This window comes from Aegilops tauschii, chromosome 5 (genome assembly GCF_002575655.3).
Source record: "Aegilops tauschii subsp. strangulata cultivar AL8/78 chromosome 5, Aet v6.0, whole genome shotgun sequence".
NCBI lineage: Eukaryota > Viridiplantae > Streptophyta > Magnoliopsida > Poales > Poaceae > Aegilops > Aegilops tauschii.
Window position 1 is genome coordinate 579370138 of NC_053039.3, and position 16424 is coordinate 579386561.

Consider the following 16424-nt stretch of genomic DNA (forward strand, 5'->3'; position numbering starts at 1 on the left):
TTCTGGCTCGTCGGTGTTGGGCCGGCGAGGAGGTGTGCAGCTTGGTGGCTATCCAGTGCTTCCGGCGCGGTGGCTCCTCAAGAGGTGGGTGGGCCAGCGGAGGTGCTGTGCGTGGGGGTGATGGTGGTGTTGGATTGCTTCGGGCGAAAGCTTGCCCGATCTTGCCGGCTGGCGGCGTCGGCGCCTGTGGGTGTCGAATAACCTCCATGGAGGCATCGTCGTGGAGCCCCGCATCCTCCTACACCCTTGGATTTGCTCTTTGGGTGAAAGCCTAAGGCCCGGCTGGGTCGGGCGACGGCGTCGACATCGTCGCTTCCCTCTTTGGGGCGTCGCCTTGAAGAGCTTCGGATCCTGTTTGCACACTCCATGTGCTGGACGCTCGCGACATTGCGGTCGGCTGGTGCTCGTCCGGCGATGTGGGTGTTGGCGCGGCTTCTTGTGTGGCAACGATGGCAGTTTCGAGCGGAGCAGGCTTGCAGATGGGTCTTGGTAGTCGGTCTCTTCCGGCGTGTTCGAGGGGTCGCCGTGCCCCGCTTTGTCTTCCTGAAGTCGGAGTTGCTGAGGAGGGGCCCTTGCGGTGACGATCACACGAGACGGGTGGTCAGCTCTGGTGCTGGCTCGGCGATAGAGTCGGAGCTGTCTGGTTGCCGGTGCGTGTGGCGGGCTGTTTGGCATCGGCTGGCGCAGGCCTCGACGCTTGTTTGCGATGAGGGCTTCTTCGGTGGTGGAGTGGGAGTCGCCCTCGCGGAGGCGTGATGACGATGACGCCGGGCTGCAACCTCGACGATGCTTTTCTTCTCGGCAGCGTGTGTGCGTTCTTCTGAGGCTGAATTTGGTACGGGCTGACGCGTACTGAACCACTTCTTCTCTACTGTCTCTCTGGTGTCTCAGTACTCAAGTAAGTACAAGTCGCAACATTAATATAGCACACGTGTCCTGTCTAGGGCTTATTTCCAAGTCTTGAAATAGCATGGGGTCGATAGGTACTAGTGTCTATATGCCATACAAGGCACCGTGGCTGTTTCTGCTTACTGTCTGTGGATGCAACCATTGCATCACACTGAAAAATTTTCCAAGACTGGATTATGTAGCGGCTGAGAGATGAGACTCAAGCCTTGTTTCTGTCTAGTCTTTTTGAGCTCAAAAACATACTGCATATATTACAACTAGTCCAAACTACATACCGCATACATAGGACTAGTTCAGGGCCTTGCACTTGTACACTAGGCGCTGGGCAGCATACCCATGACCATGAGACACACAGGATGCTAATAGTAATACTGCGGTCCATCGCCAGTTTCAAAAATACCCAGCATTGACACAAAGACATGCCCAAAATGAACTTAAACCTGGGACTATCAATCACACATAAACTAACTAACTGGGCAACAAAAGGGATTATAATTCATTCTAAGCAACAATTAAAAACACAACAGGTCCGAATGCACACAGGCTTTCAGTCATTAAACTTGTCCAGTTTAAGACTAAGTTTAGTCAGGTACAAATGGAATACTGCTTGACTAGTAAAAGTTTCGGTGTTGTACGACCAAACATAACATCACCGAAAGCAAATTAAACATCGTGCACTCTTCCTGCTTCGTCGTGGTAAAAGATTAGATCGGCTCCTTCCATACAAGAAAATACACATATAGGGAGGGTCTCCTTCCATACAAGAAACGTCGACTCCATGCCAAGAAACGAGGTTCCTACCAAACCTAGAACAAGCCTTGGCCCCAGCAGCAGCGAAAAGATTAACCCAAAAATCAGCAATACACACAACACAAGTGCCAAACACCACCATTTTTCTGGATTCCATAGAGGCCAGCGACCCTGGATAGCGCGAGGAGCTGCTAGTCTTTTACATGTTTGGGTTCAGGTCGGTGTTAGTCGCAACCAGACGAGCACAGCAGAAACACAACGCACGGTCGTTAGTTTTTACGCCTGCCAGAAAACCTTATAGATACAAAAAGATCGGAGTCCTCCCACACCGGCTGTCGACAGGCATTTCACAGTTCAGTATGATTGCGTAAGGATAAACTATAGGAGCTAGTTTTATTACCAGGTTGGACCCCAGGGCGCCTTGAGAGAGGGTCGCTGTGAGTAGGTACCTCACCCTCTATGGTTGGATGACAGCAACCCCATTTGTTCAGTGAGATTTGCCAAGTTCTCGGTCCTGGTCCATCCATTCTCCTCTTGCGCTTCCCTTGTGTCCAGCAGACCTGAATCGACCTCGTCGTTGTCGATGGAGAGAGGGCTGGCACAAAGGAACTGCTCCCAGAAGGAATCAATGATTCCTGGAAGCTTCTGGGTGTCATCGGTCTCATCAGTGTCGATGGGGTCCATGGGAACAGAGTCATCACTGCCTTCATCTGGTAGGGGGAATATACACTCAGGACCAGGCATTGCATAGTTCTCTACAGGAATATTAATTGCGTCCTCCGTTATGAGATCATGCAGATCTGGGAATCCTGGAATGCTGATATCACTTAAACCTGGTGTCATAGCCTTTGGAATAGAAGATGCAGCACTCATGTTGGGAAGTTGTGTGGGAAGTTGTGTGGATGAGTTGCTGTCCAGAACTGGACACTGCATCTCAGGGGGAGTTGACGATGAACAAATTGCTGAAAGCCCAGAGCTCGTGGGCATATATGGCATGCCTGAGTTGCCTGGGACCTCTGCAAGGGTGACTGCAGAATTCCGGGTTGATGAAGAGCTGTCAAAAGTTTGAGCACTTGGCATACAGTTCTCCAGGAGCAAATTATCTGAATTGCCCATGGATTCAAATCTGTGTGGGGAGGTATCCTGCTGCAGGATCTTCCTCAGCATTGCTTTGGCTGCTTCGTTGATCATAGGCTGATACTTGATTATCTGGCCATCCAACAACGCACTTTCAGAGTTCAGGCCATCATCTTGCTTAGGTAGCCTCCTTTTCTTGTTGGCAGCTACTATTCTTCTTTTGCTGTTTTCGTTCTGCTGTACAAACTGTGCTAGGAAGCCAGGACTCTGCATTGCTTTGGCCAGGAAAGACATCATTTGTTGCTGTCGCTGCTCCATTCCGTGAAGACGCTTGCCCAAAGTCTGCAGCTGATGGTCAGTGGTCTGCTGTTGCTGTCTCAGCCTGACAAGCTCCTGCATTAGAACGTTTTTATCCCTCTTTAGCATCTCAATCTCTTCCTCCATCCCAAACTTCCCCACCTCTACACAAGAAGGCATTGGAGCATTCTGCAACTGGGGTTGCTGCTGATGCTGCTGCTGGGGTTGCTGCTGTGGCACTTGCACTTGGTTGTTTGCATGCGATGGTTTCCTTCTGTTGATGGTCTTCAGTAGATGTTTTTGACCTCTCAAAAAACCCTCATTTGCAAATTCCCACTTGTCTGGATCAACTTTTCTGAATCCCTGTTACCAAAAGCAGCAATGAGATTATTAGAAAGGGGCTAATGTGCTTTGAATGGTCGGCAACTTTGTAGCATCACGAAAAGGGGAAGTAGAGAACAATCACACTAGCAATGCAACCCAAACAATCCTGACAGGCTCACCTAAAAGAGTCTGCAACTCAAGGAAACAGCTAATTGACCACAATACAGAAGGGCATGATTTTACCACATGTTGCATTAGTAGTCATCTGTGTAAGGATTATAAATAGTTAAAAATGATAACAGGCTCAGGTGCACTGAAGATAAGCAATAATTAAACTATATAGTTGTAGTCAGTAAGTCCTACTATCCCGCTATCCAAGAGCCCCACAATTTGCTGCTGTTATTAGATTCTTTGCAAATGTATATTCAACCTAGAGATGACCCAGGTCAATGACTGGGAATCGCATATGCATTCACCAGTTAAGGAGTGTAACCACATCCAGATAAACAAGCATCAGAATGGTATAGAACTACAGACGATCAGGTACAGGCAGTCTACCTGGAACAAATAGTTCTTCACTGGATATAAACAGTAATCGCTTTAAACTGAAGTGATGTTCAGAAAGCAAACAAAAAAATAACAAGCAAAGGAACAAATCCAGTGTATTGTGTACTGCTACTTTCTGAATAACTTCTAAAAGTGCATGTGATTGTAACATGTTGCGCTAACAAGAATGTCTTCAGATTTGATAACATAACTCGTAATTCCCAATGCAAATATCAATTCATAAAACATATTGGGGAGATTGCACAAAGGTATGTAATGAGATGATCATATGCATGCAAGGTTTTGTTAAAATTTATCATCAAATGCTTGGGATCACTTTAAAGGATCTCATAATGTAATTGTGTGAGAAAACTGTTTCCAGGCATCTGAGCTTGGGCAGCACCTGAGAAGTAGTACTTCTTAGATGTCACAAAGGGACCAAATTGGCTCTGGATAGATCATATATATTCGCAGCATTTTGTCAATTATAATATTATTTTTGCAAGTAAAAATAAAAATCTTACAAATTAATCTAAGACTTAAAGGCAAGACACGCACTGGGACCAAACTGTGATGTATCTAATATTCTAGCACAATAAGCATATTAAACTATCCGGAAACAGAGTTAAGGCGGTTTCAAGAAATAGGTCATGATGTACAAAAAATGGGGAGGGAAGCTTAGCCAGATCTATGCGCTTATTTATGCCAACTGGTGGTGCTCCTTTGGCCAGAAATCAAAAGCTCTAGACGGTTCAAGCTTTCAGAGTGGTCAAGTACACTTGCAGCACATGCTCACATGTGTAAACATTGGATTCTACAAACTAAACACAACTAAGCTATGTTTTAAACCAAGAAGGGTTTATTGGTAGGATGGGTTCAATTTCACATACATATCCCAAGACTACAGTAAACAGCTGCAATATTATATGCAAGAGCATGAAGGTATCCATGATTTCAGTACCCTCACTAAGAAATTGCCAACATATGCGTTTTAGTCTTAGATAAAACAAGCAACCTGTCACCAGCTGTCACACAAACATGACAACAGTATTAAACCTGACTAACTCTATGCTCTTCAAGTTAATAAGAAAGCGGTATTCCAGAGATAGAGTTTCATCAGTGCCCAACACTTCCTGGTCTTCCTGACTGCTTTTCCCAGTAGGATTGTCCAAACAAACAACAGATTAGCAATTCGGTTAATATTCCTAAATGGCTGCACACACGAAACTACGGCAGCATGTGGCATTCAGGATCAAAGGGTCGGTGGCGCTCCTCTGGCAATAAATCAAAGCCCTCGACGGTTGAAATTTTTAGAGTGGTCTAGTACACACACTTGCAGCACAGGCTCACATGCCTAAACATTGTGAGTCTACAAAATAAACTCAACTAAGCTATCTTTTAACCCATAAAGGGTTTATTGGTAGGACGGTTCAATTTCACCTAGAACGAGGAAAATCCCTAGAATCCTACCTAGGTGATATGCACCTTGTTCGTACATAAGCTTAAAACAAGCAACCTGTCACCTGTTGTTACACTCACATGACAACAGTATTAAACCTGACCGACTCGTTTCTATGTTCTTTAAGTTAGTATAAGGAAGAGGTATTCCAGAGATAGAATCTCATCACAGTGAACCTACACTTCCTGGTCCTCATTACTGCCTCCCGGTAGGATTGTCCCAAATAACAACAGACTAGCAACTTGGTTAAGATTCAAAAACGGCTACATATAAGAAACTAGGGCAGCAGGTGGCATTCAGGATCAAAAGCCAAAAGGTTGGTGGCGCTACTCTGGCCAAAAATCAAAGCACTGGACGGTTAATTTTTTTTAGAGTGGTCAAGTACACACTAGCAGCACAGGCTCACATGCGTAAACATTGGGGCCTACAAATTACACTCAACAGAGCTCTGTTTTTAAACCAAGAAGGGTTTATTGGCAGGACGGTTTTAATCTCACATTCTACGAGGAACACTGAAAGACTAAAGCAAACTGCTGCAATACTATATGCAAGACCACACAGATATCCGTGATTCCACTACCTCAAGTAGATCCCTGTCTAAGAAAGTGCCAATGTATGCATCTCGTTCTTACATACATACGCTCGAAACAAGCAACATGCCACTCGCTGTCGCTCTCACAGAACAATTTTTAGAGAGGCCAAGCACACACACTTGCACAAGCCTAAACATTGGGGCCTACAAACTAAACTCGACTCAGCTACTATGTTTTAAACCAAGAAGGGTTCATTGGCAGGACGGTTTTAACCTCAAACACTAGGAGAAAAAATTCCAGGGCTGCAGTAAACTGCTGCAATACTATATGCAGGATCACGCAGGTACCCGCGATTTCTCAAGTAGACCTCTGTCCAACAAATTGCCAAGATATGCAACTTGTTCTTGCATAAGCTGGAAGCAAGAAACATGTCACTTGCTGTCACAATCACAGAACAACGGTAATAAACCTGACCAAGTCCTCTCTCTCTCTCTCTCTCTCTCTCTCTCTCTCTCTCTCTCTCTCTCTCTGTTGTTTAAGTCAAGAAAAGCAGCAGTGATAAACCTGACCAACTCCTGTGTAAGTTGTTGAAGTCAAGAAATCAGTATTCCCGATCTGGTTCAAGTGGTAAATCAGCAGAGTACACGCGAAGTAGAAACTAGAGGCAGCGGGTGGCGTTGGGGATCAGATCAGCTCAGGCATGCACAGCACGGATACACTAGAAGCACGCCATGATCAATCAATCCAGCTCTCATAGACCCCAAAAAACACCCGAATTTTAAGCGCAGTGGGTAGCAGAGAGACGGACAAGAAGATGAAATCAAAGGGGAGAGGGAAAGGGGAGGGCACGCACGTAGGTGTTGAGCTGCCTGACGAAGGAGGAGAAGTTGTTGTGCTTGAAGTACTTGGGGAGGAGGTCCCGGGCGAACTCGGGCGTGTTCCACACGATGAAGCTGTTGTTGGCCGGCCCCCAGGAGACGACGGCGTCCGTGGCCGGGTCGTCCACCATGTCGTACGTCTTCATCAGGAACGGCGGCGGCGCGCCCGCCCCCGCCGCCCCGGGAGGCGCGACCGCCGTGGTCACCGTCGACGCCGCCGCGGCCGCGGCGGCCGCAGCAGCTACCCCGCCGTCCATCGCCGCGCCCGATCCGTACGGCCTCGGAGCTCAGCCCCGCCCCGCGGGAACACCACCAGCCGGACCGGAGGGAGCTCCTCCGATTGGAGCAGTGGGGGATTTGGGGGTGGGGATTGATTCTAGGTCTGGGGGTGGAGGTGGAGGTGAAAGGTGGGGTCTTTGAAGGAGGGGGGATGGGTGGGAAGGAGACGACAAGAAGAGAGATAGCGGGGGGCAATATATAAATACTTGGTTTAGTCGAGGGGCGTTTCTGTAAAAAGATGTGATCTGAGCTGGAGCCGGTGAGCAGCCGTCGCCGTCGCCCGGTTGGGTTCGCCGGGGAAGGAAGGAAGGAAGTAAAAATATATATCTCCGGGGAACCGCATGCCTTGTGCGTGGGCTGTGCCTGTGATACCGACATTCATTCGTTCGTTCGTTCGTTCGTTGGGATTTTTGGTCTGCATTTTTTCTTCATAAGATGTGTGGAAACAAAACCGCTTTGTGTTTTTCAGTGTTTTCCACGGAACGGAAACCTTGTGTTTCGAGCAAGTCCGGTGATACTACACGCCCTGTTTCAAAACAAAGAAAAGAAAAAGGATCCTTACTGCCCAACAGCTAATGTGTTCCGCTTATTGAACAGAGTCTATGTTCGCTCTGTGACCCCTGGATGTCCAAGTCGTCCTTGGGGTGATCTCGCAATTCCTATGGGGTGGAGACAATAGATGCGTGGGTATGTAGAGGGCACGCGTGGGAGAATGAAGAGATGCGACCGACACATGGTGATAGAATTGAACTCTCTAAAAGTGTCCATAGTAAGCTCGAGTATTGGCAAGTACACACAGAGTTGTGTTACTAGTGCACTGCCAAGCAAAAAAATAGTTCTCCTACCAAGGTGCATAACATTAGCCCGAACTGATTCAAGCGATGCGTCAAGTGGAGCGAGTGAGTGCATGTGTTATCACTCTTTTTTCTCATGCTACAACGAGTAACAACAGAACAACTCATATTTTATATATATTGATGATTCTTCTATTCCCACTAGCAATATGGTAGCCGCCTCCTCCTCCTTCACAAAAAAGAGCTAGGGTTTCTGCCTCCCGCCGCCGCCACCGCAGATCTGCTCCTCTCCGGTGGTCCTAGCTAGGGCCATGGGGTCGCGGTGGATCTTGGCAAGGGCCGGCCGGAGGGCTCCGTTTTTAGTTGTTTCTTTCAGTTTTGCTAGGGTTTGTGTCCTGCTCAGGAAGACGAGACGACGGCGGCTCTCTGAAGATGGGATGGAATAAAGGTCTCTCCGCCTAGACCCCGTTCCGGCGGTGCATCTAGCATCGTTGGTTGGCGTGTGGAGGTGTGTCTCCGGCGGATCTATCTTTGGTGGATTTGCTCGGATCTCGCCGTTGTTCGTCTACGTTCGTGTGTCTTCGAGTTGGATCCTTCTGATCTACGTCATTCTTCATCTGCGGCGGTTGCTGTTCTGGTGCGCTAGTCCTACGGGGTCTTAGCACGACGACTTCTCGATTGTTTACTACAACAAGTTGTGCCCTACTTCGGCGATGACGGCGGTGCGCCTTCGCCTCGCTTCAGTGCTTGTGCTCGTCGCTAGGTGGTCTATGGATCTGGATATACTTTTTATTATTTCTGGTATTCGTTGTGCTACCATGATTGAAGATGAATAGATCGAAAATTTTCTCACAAAAAAAACTAGCAATATGGTAGTACCAAACTTATACACTTGTCATGCAAGCCAAATGGGCCTTCAAGATATCATAACTTTAATTGGGCTAAATTACAAGATTTAGTGGGTAGAGGCACATAAAATCTAACATTGTGTTTTGCATAGCACCGTGAAATTTGGCCCTAGCGTTAGCATATCATTGAAAATAGACCGATCTTAAACCTTAACTAGAATGGTTCACAAGCCACAAACATGGGTTTTTTTAGCGAGTTGCGCGACTGAGGCAAGCAAACCAAATGTCACTGTGTAGTGTCCCTGGGAGCCAAACACGATGAAGGATGGTATCGTCTCGATAATGTGTCCCACTTAGGTTTTGCCTGATTCGCCCAGAATCTTGAGAGTCGGACCTCCATGAGCTTCTCCCAGAATCTTACACTCATTGACATAATAGTAATTGAAAGCGGAAGAAGAGATAACCTAGTAGCAAACTAAAACACTTTAGGCCCCCTTTGTTTGGGCTACAGATTTTTGGGAATCGCTTTGGATGTGGATTTTGATAATCAGCTGCAGCTATGGATTCCTACGAATCTAAATCCGACTATTTGTTTAACATGATTTTTGACAACTATAGAAATTGTGAGAGATGTGAAATGTCTATAATGCCTTTGATCCAGCTGCGTTCTCGAAATGTTGCTCACGGCGATGTAAGCAGCCGGGACGGCGCGACCCTCGGTGTTGGCCGCCACAGTTAGGCAGGAGCAATGGGGGCGGCGCAGCTAGGAGTCGCCGTGCTGGGGGCATACCTGGTGGTGAGGCAGTTTTCAGAGGGGGCGATGCAGTTGGAGTTTGAAGGAGGGGGAAAGGGGGATGGACGGAAGGAGGCATAAATACTTGTTTAATCGAGGGGTGTTTCCGTAAAAAGATGTGATCTGAGCTGAGTTGAGCGAGGTTGATTTGATTTGAGTGGAGCAGAGCCGGTGAGGCGGTGACGGCGGCCCTTCAGAGGGGCCTCATCGCTCCGAAGCCCTAGCTCACTCACTCTCCTCTCTCGCTCCATCCTCTCCTCTCCCCGCACCCTTTCCGATCAAATCCGGCACAAATGTCGATCGAGCTCCGGCAGCCGCTCCGACTCCGACCTGGATCCAGACTATGAGCTTGCCCTCCGCATCGCCTTGGAGCGGTCCAAGATGGAGAACGGGGGGGGGGGGGGGGGGGGGGGGGGAGGGCAGCTTCGGATCTGCAGCCTCGCCGTAGACGCAGCTTCCCCGCCGGCGCAGCTCTTTTGGACATCCGTCGGTGATGTTTTGGTGACCGAAATGTGCATTCCTCTGTCAGATTCTATGTTTGTGTGATGATATACGTCCCTTTTTTATGTACGTTGCATGCTAGTATGGATTTGACGGACCGGATATCCCTTTTTTATGTACGTTGCATGCTAGTATGGATTTGACGGACCGGATATGAGATACACGGATGTGGATGACAGGATTTGAGAACTGTCCGATCAATGTTCGCGGACGTTTGAGGGCCCGGATTTGCAGGTCGCGGTTGTAGATGCTCTTAGAGGAAGGTTGACACCATCCCCGATGACAAGGTGAGCGAGGGGTGCGGCTCTAGATTAGCTAGACGGCCTCAAGCCCATGAGTCGACAATGAGGAGGAGAAGACGCACACGAAGAGTCGACAATGAAGATTCCTAGTCACGCTGGCAGGAACACCTAGCTAGACTGGATAGCCGATTTGACATTCTGACATTATATTGCGTTGCAAGTTCAACGTCTACGTCTCACTCAAATCAAATGAGCATGGGAGAAGCAGAGTAGCATATCACCTGCCTCCACCTACGTACACGAGTCAACAGATGCATCGGATCTGTGAATGTAGGCTGCACGGTGCACTTCACCTGCCAATGTGAACCCTCGTCCGTCGCTTCGAGTTTAGGGCAGGGCAGTGAGGGGGGAGGGAAGCACGAGACCAATTTCGCCATGCTGCTGCTGTGCCGATGGGCCATTGGCCCCACAGACGCCAGAGGCCTGAGTCCAACCCGGCCCGTACACAGCCCAAGGGCTCTGACCCACTCCACCTCGCCAACTAGAGAATGAGAATCGCCACGTCGACACGACCGTCCGATCACCTTTCCGCTCCCGCACTTCACCATCCAAACCCTAGCAGCAATCGCCAAGGGCCGGCCGGAAGCCAAGGTAGGCACGAAGCTTCTCACATGCAATCACTAGTAGAAAAGAGGGCTTTGGTTCAGGCCGGGTCAGCCCATTAGTCCCGGTTCAGTCCAGAACCGGGACCAATGGGGGCACTGGTCCCGGTTCGTGAGGCCAGGGGCCTGCCGGGCCTCGTGGGGGCATTGGTCCCGGTTCGTCTGGCCCCTTTGGTCCCGGTTGGTGGGACGAACCGGGACCAATGGGCCTCGCTCCTGGCCCACCACCATTGGTCCCGGTTGGTGGCTTGAACCGGGACCACAGGCTGCCCTTTAGTCCCGGTTCATGCCACGAACCGGGACCAATGAGGTGCCTATATATACCCCTCGCCCGCGAGCAGAGCACTCCAGTGCTCTGTTTTTCTCTGGCCGGCGAGGGGGGGGCTTTGTGGTACTCTAGCTCACCTCCTATGCACATGAGGTGTTCGATGAAATGCCCGAGCCACACTAGTTAAGCTTTCTCCTCTCGAAGCTCGACCTCAAAACTCCATTTTCCTCAAGATTTGTCTAGGTTTAGCGGCCCGTCACGTCCCATTCCCGTCTTCACCGCCGTCGATCGCCCGCGCCGATCTCGTCGCCGGCACCACCGTGGTGAGCCTCTTGTTCTTATCTTCTTTCTGAAAGAAAAAAAAAATTCTTACTTTAGATAGATACTTGTCTAATTTTCTTACTATTGTATTGCTTGTTATTATATAGTGCGATGGTTTTGGTATCCGCCCCCGTCGGCCCTCGTCCTGTCGGATGTGGTATATATTATCTTTATAACTATTGGTTCATTTATTGTTTATGAAAATTATGCCGACCAACGTGACATAGATTTTATTTATCTAGGAGGTATGTGAACCGGAAATTCTAACCGACCCTATTGTCGAGAGGTTAAATTTAGTTGACGAAGAAAATAATTTCTTGAAGGAAAAATAAAAAAAATTAAGGAGGAGAAGATGATATTGGAGTTGCATGTTGCGGATGTCGTCGATGATCACAAGATCAAGATGGATGCAATGCGCTTGAAGATTAAAAAGATTAGAAAATATGTCATTCATACCGAGGCTTGGTATCATTATGCCGTTGGATCAATTGTTACCTTGGTTGCGATTATGATCGCATTTGTTTTCGCATTGAAATGTTTTACATAGTTTCAATGTATGGTTTAATTAATTAGATGCTCTGGAGAGCTATATGTTGTTAGATGAGAACTATGTATGTACTTTGGTTTTAATGTGATGATGAACTTCTATTAATTTGGTCACTTAATTATCTATTCATGATGTTCTGTAATGGTTTTTGACACACTTAATTATATATAATGCACGCAGATGAACCGGCAATGGATGTACGGTGACAGACACACCTCCGAGTACATTAAGGGCGTGCATGATTTTCTCGAAGTGGCTGAGGCAAACAAGCAAAATGGTTTTATGTGTTGTCCATGCCTAAATGTGGGAATACGAAGTCTTACTCTGACCGGAAAATCCTTCACACCCATCTGCTTTACAAGGGTTTCATGCCACACTATAATGTTTGGACGAGGCACGGAGAAATAGGGGTTATGATGGAAGACGGCGAAGAAGAAGAGGACGATGACAACTATGTGCCCCTGAATACGGTGATGCTGCAACGGGGGAAGCTGCTGAAGATCAAGAGGAACCAGACGATGTGCCCAATGATGCTGCAACGGGGGAAGCTGCTGAAGATCAAGAGGAACCAGTGCCCGATGATGATGATCTCTGCCGGGTCATTGTCGATGCAAGGACGCAATGCGAAAGTCAAAAGGAGAAGTTGAAGTTCGATCACATGTTAGAGGATCACAAAAAAGGGTTGTACCCCAATTGCGAAGATGGCAACACAAAGCTCGGTACCGTACTGGAATTGCTGCAGTGGAAGGCAGAGAATGCTATGCCTGACAAAGAATTTGAGAAGCTATTGAAAATATTGAAGAAGAAGCTTCCAAAGGATAATGAATTGCCCGACAGTACATACGCAGCAAAGAAGGTCGTATGCCCTCTAGGATTGGAGGTGCAGAAGATACATGCATGCCCTAATGACTGCATCCTCTACCGCGGTGCGTACAAGGATCTGAACGCATGCCCGGTATGCGGTGCATTGCGGTATAAGATCAGACGAGATGACCCTGGTGATGTTGGCGGCAAGCCCCCCAGGAAGAGGGTTCCTGCGAAGGTGATGCGGTATGCTCCTATAATACCACGGTTGAAACGTCTGTTCAGAAACGAAGAGCATGCCAAGTTGATGCGATGGCACAGTGAGGACCGTAAGAAAGACAGGAAGTTGAGAGCACCCGCTGACGGGTCGCAGTGGAGAAAAATCGAGAGAAAATACTGGGCTGAGTTTGCAGCTGACCCAAGGAACGTATGGTTTGGTTTAAGCGCGGATGGCATTAAACCTTTCGGGGAGCAGAGCAGCAATCACAGCACCTGGCCCGTGACTCTATGTATGTATAACCTTCCTCCTTGGATGTGCATGAAGCGGAAGTTCATTATGATACCAGTTCTCATCCAAGGCCCTAAGCAACCCGACAACGACATTGATGTGTACCTAAGGCCATTAGTTGAAGAACTTTTACAGCTGTGGAATGGAAACGGTGTACGTACGTGGGATGAGCATAACCAGGAGGAATTTAACCTGCACGCATTGCTGTTTGTAACCATCAACAATTGGCCCGCTCTTAGTAACCTTTCAGGACAGACAAACAAGGGATACCATGCATGCACGCACTGTTTAGATGACACTGAAAGTATATACCTAGACAAATGCAGGAAGAATGTGTACCTGGGCCATCGTCGATTTCTTCCGACCAACCATCAATGTCGAAAGAAAGGCAAGCATTTCAAAGGCGAGGCAGATCACCGGAAGAAGCCCGCCATGCGTACCGGTGATCACGTACTTGCTATGGTCAATGATTTACACGTAATCTTTGGAAAGGGTCCCGGCGGACTAGCTGTTCCGAATGACGCTGAGGGACACGCACCCATGTGGAAGAAGAAATCTATATTTTGGGACCTACCCTACTGGAAAGACCTAGAGGTCCGCTCTTCAATCGACGTGATGCACGTGACGAAGAACCTTTGCGTGAACGTGATAGGCTTCTTGGGTGTGTATGGGAAGACAAAAGATACACCTGAGGCACGGGAGGACCTGCAATGTTTGCACGAAAAAGACGGCATGCCTCCAAAGCAGTATGAAGGTCCTGCCAGCTACGCTCTTACGAAAGAAGAGAAAGAAATCTTCTTTGAATGCCTGCTCAGTATGAAGGTCCCGACTGGCTTCTCGTCGAATATAAAGGGAATAATAAATATGCCAGAGAAAAAGTTTCAGAACCTAAAGTCTCATGACTGCCACGTGATTATGACGCAACTGCTTCCGGTTGCATTGAGGGGGCTTCTACCGGAAAACGTCCGATTAGCCATTGTGAAGCTATGTGCATTCCTCAATGCAATCTCTCAGAAGGTGATCAATCCAGAAATCATACCAAGGCTAAGGAGTTATGTGGCGCAATGTCTTGTCAGTTTTGAGCTGGTGTTCCCACCATCCTTCTTCAATATCATGACGCGCGTCCTAGTTCATCTAGTCGACGAGATTGTCATTCTGGGGCCTGTATTTCTACACAATATGTTCCCCTTTGAGAGGTTCATGGGAGTCCTAAAGAAATATGTCCGTAACCGCGCTAGGCCAGAAGGAAGCATCTCCATGGGCCATCAAACAGAGGATGTCATTGGGTTTTGTGTTGACTTCATTCCTGGCCTTAAGAAGATAGGTCTTCCTAAATCGCGGTATGAGGGGAGACTGACTGGAAAAGGCACGCTAGGAGCGGACTCAATAATATGCAGGGCGGGCATTCTTGGTCTCAAGCACACTACACAGTTCTACAGAACTCTACCTTGGTGACCCCGTATGTCGATGAACACAAGAACAGTCTGCGCTCCAAACACCCGGAGCAGTGTGACGACTGGATTACATGTGAACACATCAGGACATTCAGCAGTTGGTTGGAAACACGTCTCAGAGGTGACACCACTGTTTGTGATGAGTTGTACTCGTTGTCCAGGGGACCATCTTCGACTGTATTGACTTACAAAGGATACAAGATAAATGGGAATACATTTTACGTGATCGCCCAAGATCAAAAGAGCACCAACCAAAACAGCGGTGTCCGCTTTGATGCAGCAACCGAGAGGGGAAAGGACACATATTATGGTTACATAATGGACATATGGGAACTTGACTACGGACATGATTTTAAGGTCCCTTTGTTTAAGTGCAAATGGGTCAATCTGTCAGGAGGCGGGGTACAGGTAGACCCACAGTACGGAATAACAACAGTGGATCTGAACACTCTTGGGTACACTGACGAACCGTTTGTCCTAGCCAATGATGTGGCACAGGTTATCTATGTGAAGGACATGTCTACCAGACCGAGAAAAAGAAAAGATAAGGAAGCGAATACATCATATGATGAGCCAAAGCGCCACATAGTTCTTTCAGGAAAAAGGGACATTGTGGGAGTGGAGGGCAAGGCAGACATGTCTGAAGATAAGTTTCATGAAATTCCTCCCTTCAAAGTCAAGGCTGACCCAAGCATCCTGATAAACGATGAAGATTATCCATGGTTACGGCGCAATAAGCAAATGACACAAGCGAAGAAAAAGTGAAGACTTTCTCCCGCAACTATTATGATGATACCATGCCAACTTTGTAACAGACGAGTATGATACCATTGTCCGTTTTGTACACGAAGTGCATCCAGTTTTTACCGTAACCCTCTCAACTTTCTTGCACATGCTATGTGGATGAAATGATGATATCATGCCAACTTTCAACCTTTTCAGAGTTCATTTGAAATGCTTTTCAATTTCAGGGTCTTATAGCTCAAAATAATCAATAAATGCATCGAAAATAACAAATGAAGTCAGAAAGGGTTGAAAATTGATGATGTGGCTTTGAATGGTGCATTTTGAACACACAAAAAGTCAGGAGTTCAAATAAGTTTAAAAAAATGAAATCCCTTTGTAACAGACGAGTTTCCGTATGAAATCCTGATACTTCGAAAGAGATTGTCCGTTTTGTACACGAAGTGCATCCAGTTTTTGCCGTAACCCTCTCAACTTTCTTGCACATGCTATGTGGATGAAATGATGATACCATGCCAACTTTCAACCTTTTCAGAGTTCATTTGAAATGCTTTTCAATTTTAGGGTCTTATAGCTCAAAACAATCAGTAAATGAATGAAAAATGATGCATGAAAAATAAAAAATAAAATAAATAAGTAATTAAAAACAAAATAATATAAACTTTAATAAAATATATAAGTAGAAACAAAATAAAATAAATTTTAATAACATAAATAAAATTTATGAAACTAAAATTATCAAAGTATTTTGTGTTCAAAACATTATAAGCAACCTCTAGTATTATTGGAACTAAAATTATATAAAATTGATGCAACTAAAATTATCGAAGTATTTTCTGTTCAAAATCATTGAAAGCAAAAAGAATTTTCATAAAGGACTTTTTTT

General features: G+C 47.0%; 1 protein-coding gene across 1 annotated transcript; it reads right to left on the minus strand.

Annotated features, from left to right (window-relative positions):
- Positions 1 to 1596: 1596 nt before the first annotated feature.
- On the minus strand, positions 1597 to 7223 carry LOC109761715 (heat stress transcription factor A-1). The gene is made up of 2 exons (XM_020320546.4): positions 6749 to 7223; positions 1597 to 3396 (listed from the first exon to the last, which is right to left on the minus strand). The coding sequence occupies exons 1-2, from the start codon at positions 7028 to 7030 to the stop codon at positions 2110 to 2112; spliced, it is 1569 nt and encodes a 522-aa protein (XP_020176135.1). The 5' UTR covers positions 7031 to 7223; the 3' UTR covers positions 1597 to 2109.
- Between the last annotated feature and the right edge of the window lie 9201 nt (positions 7224 to 16424).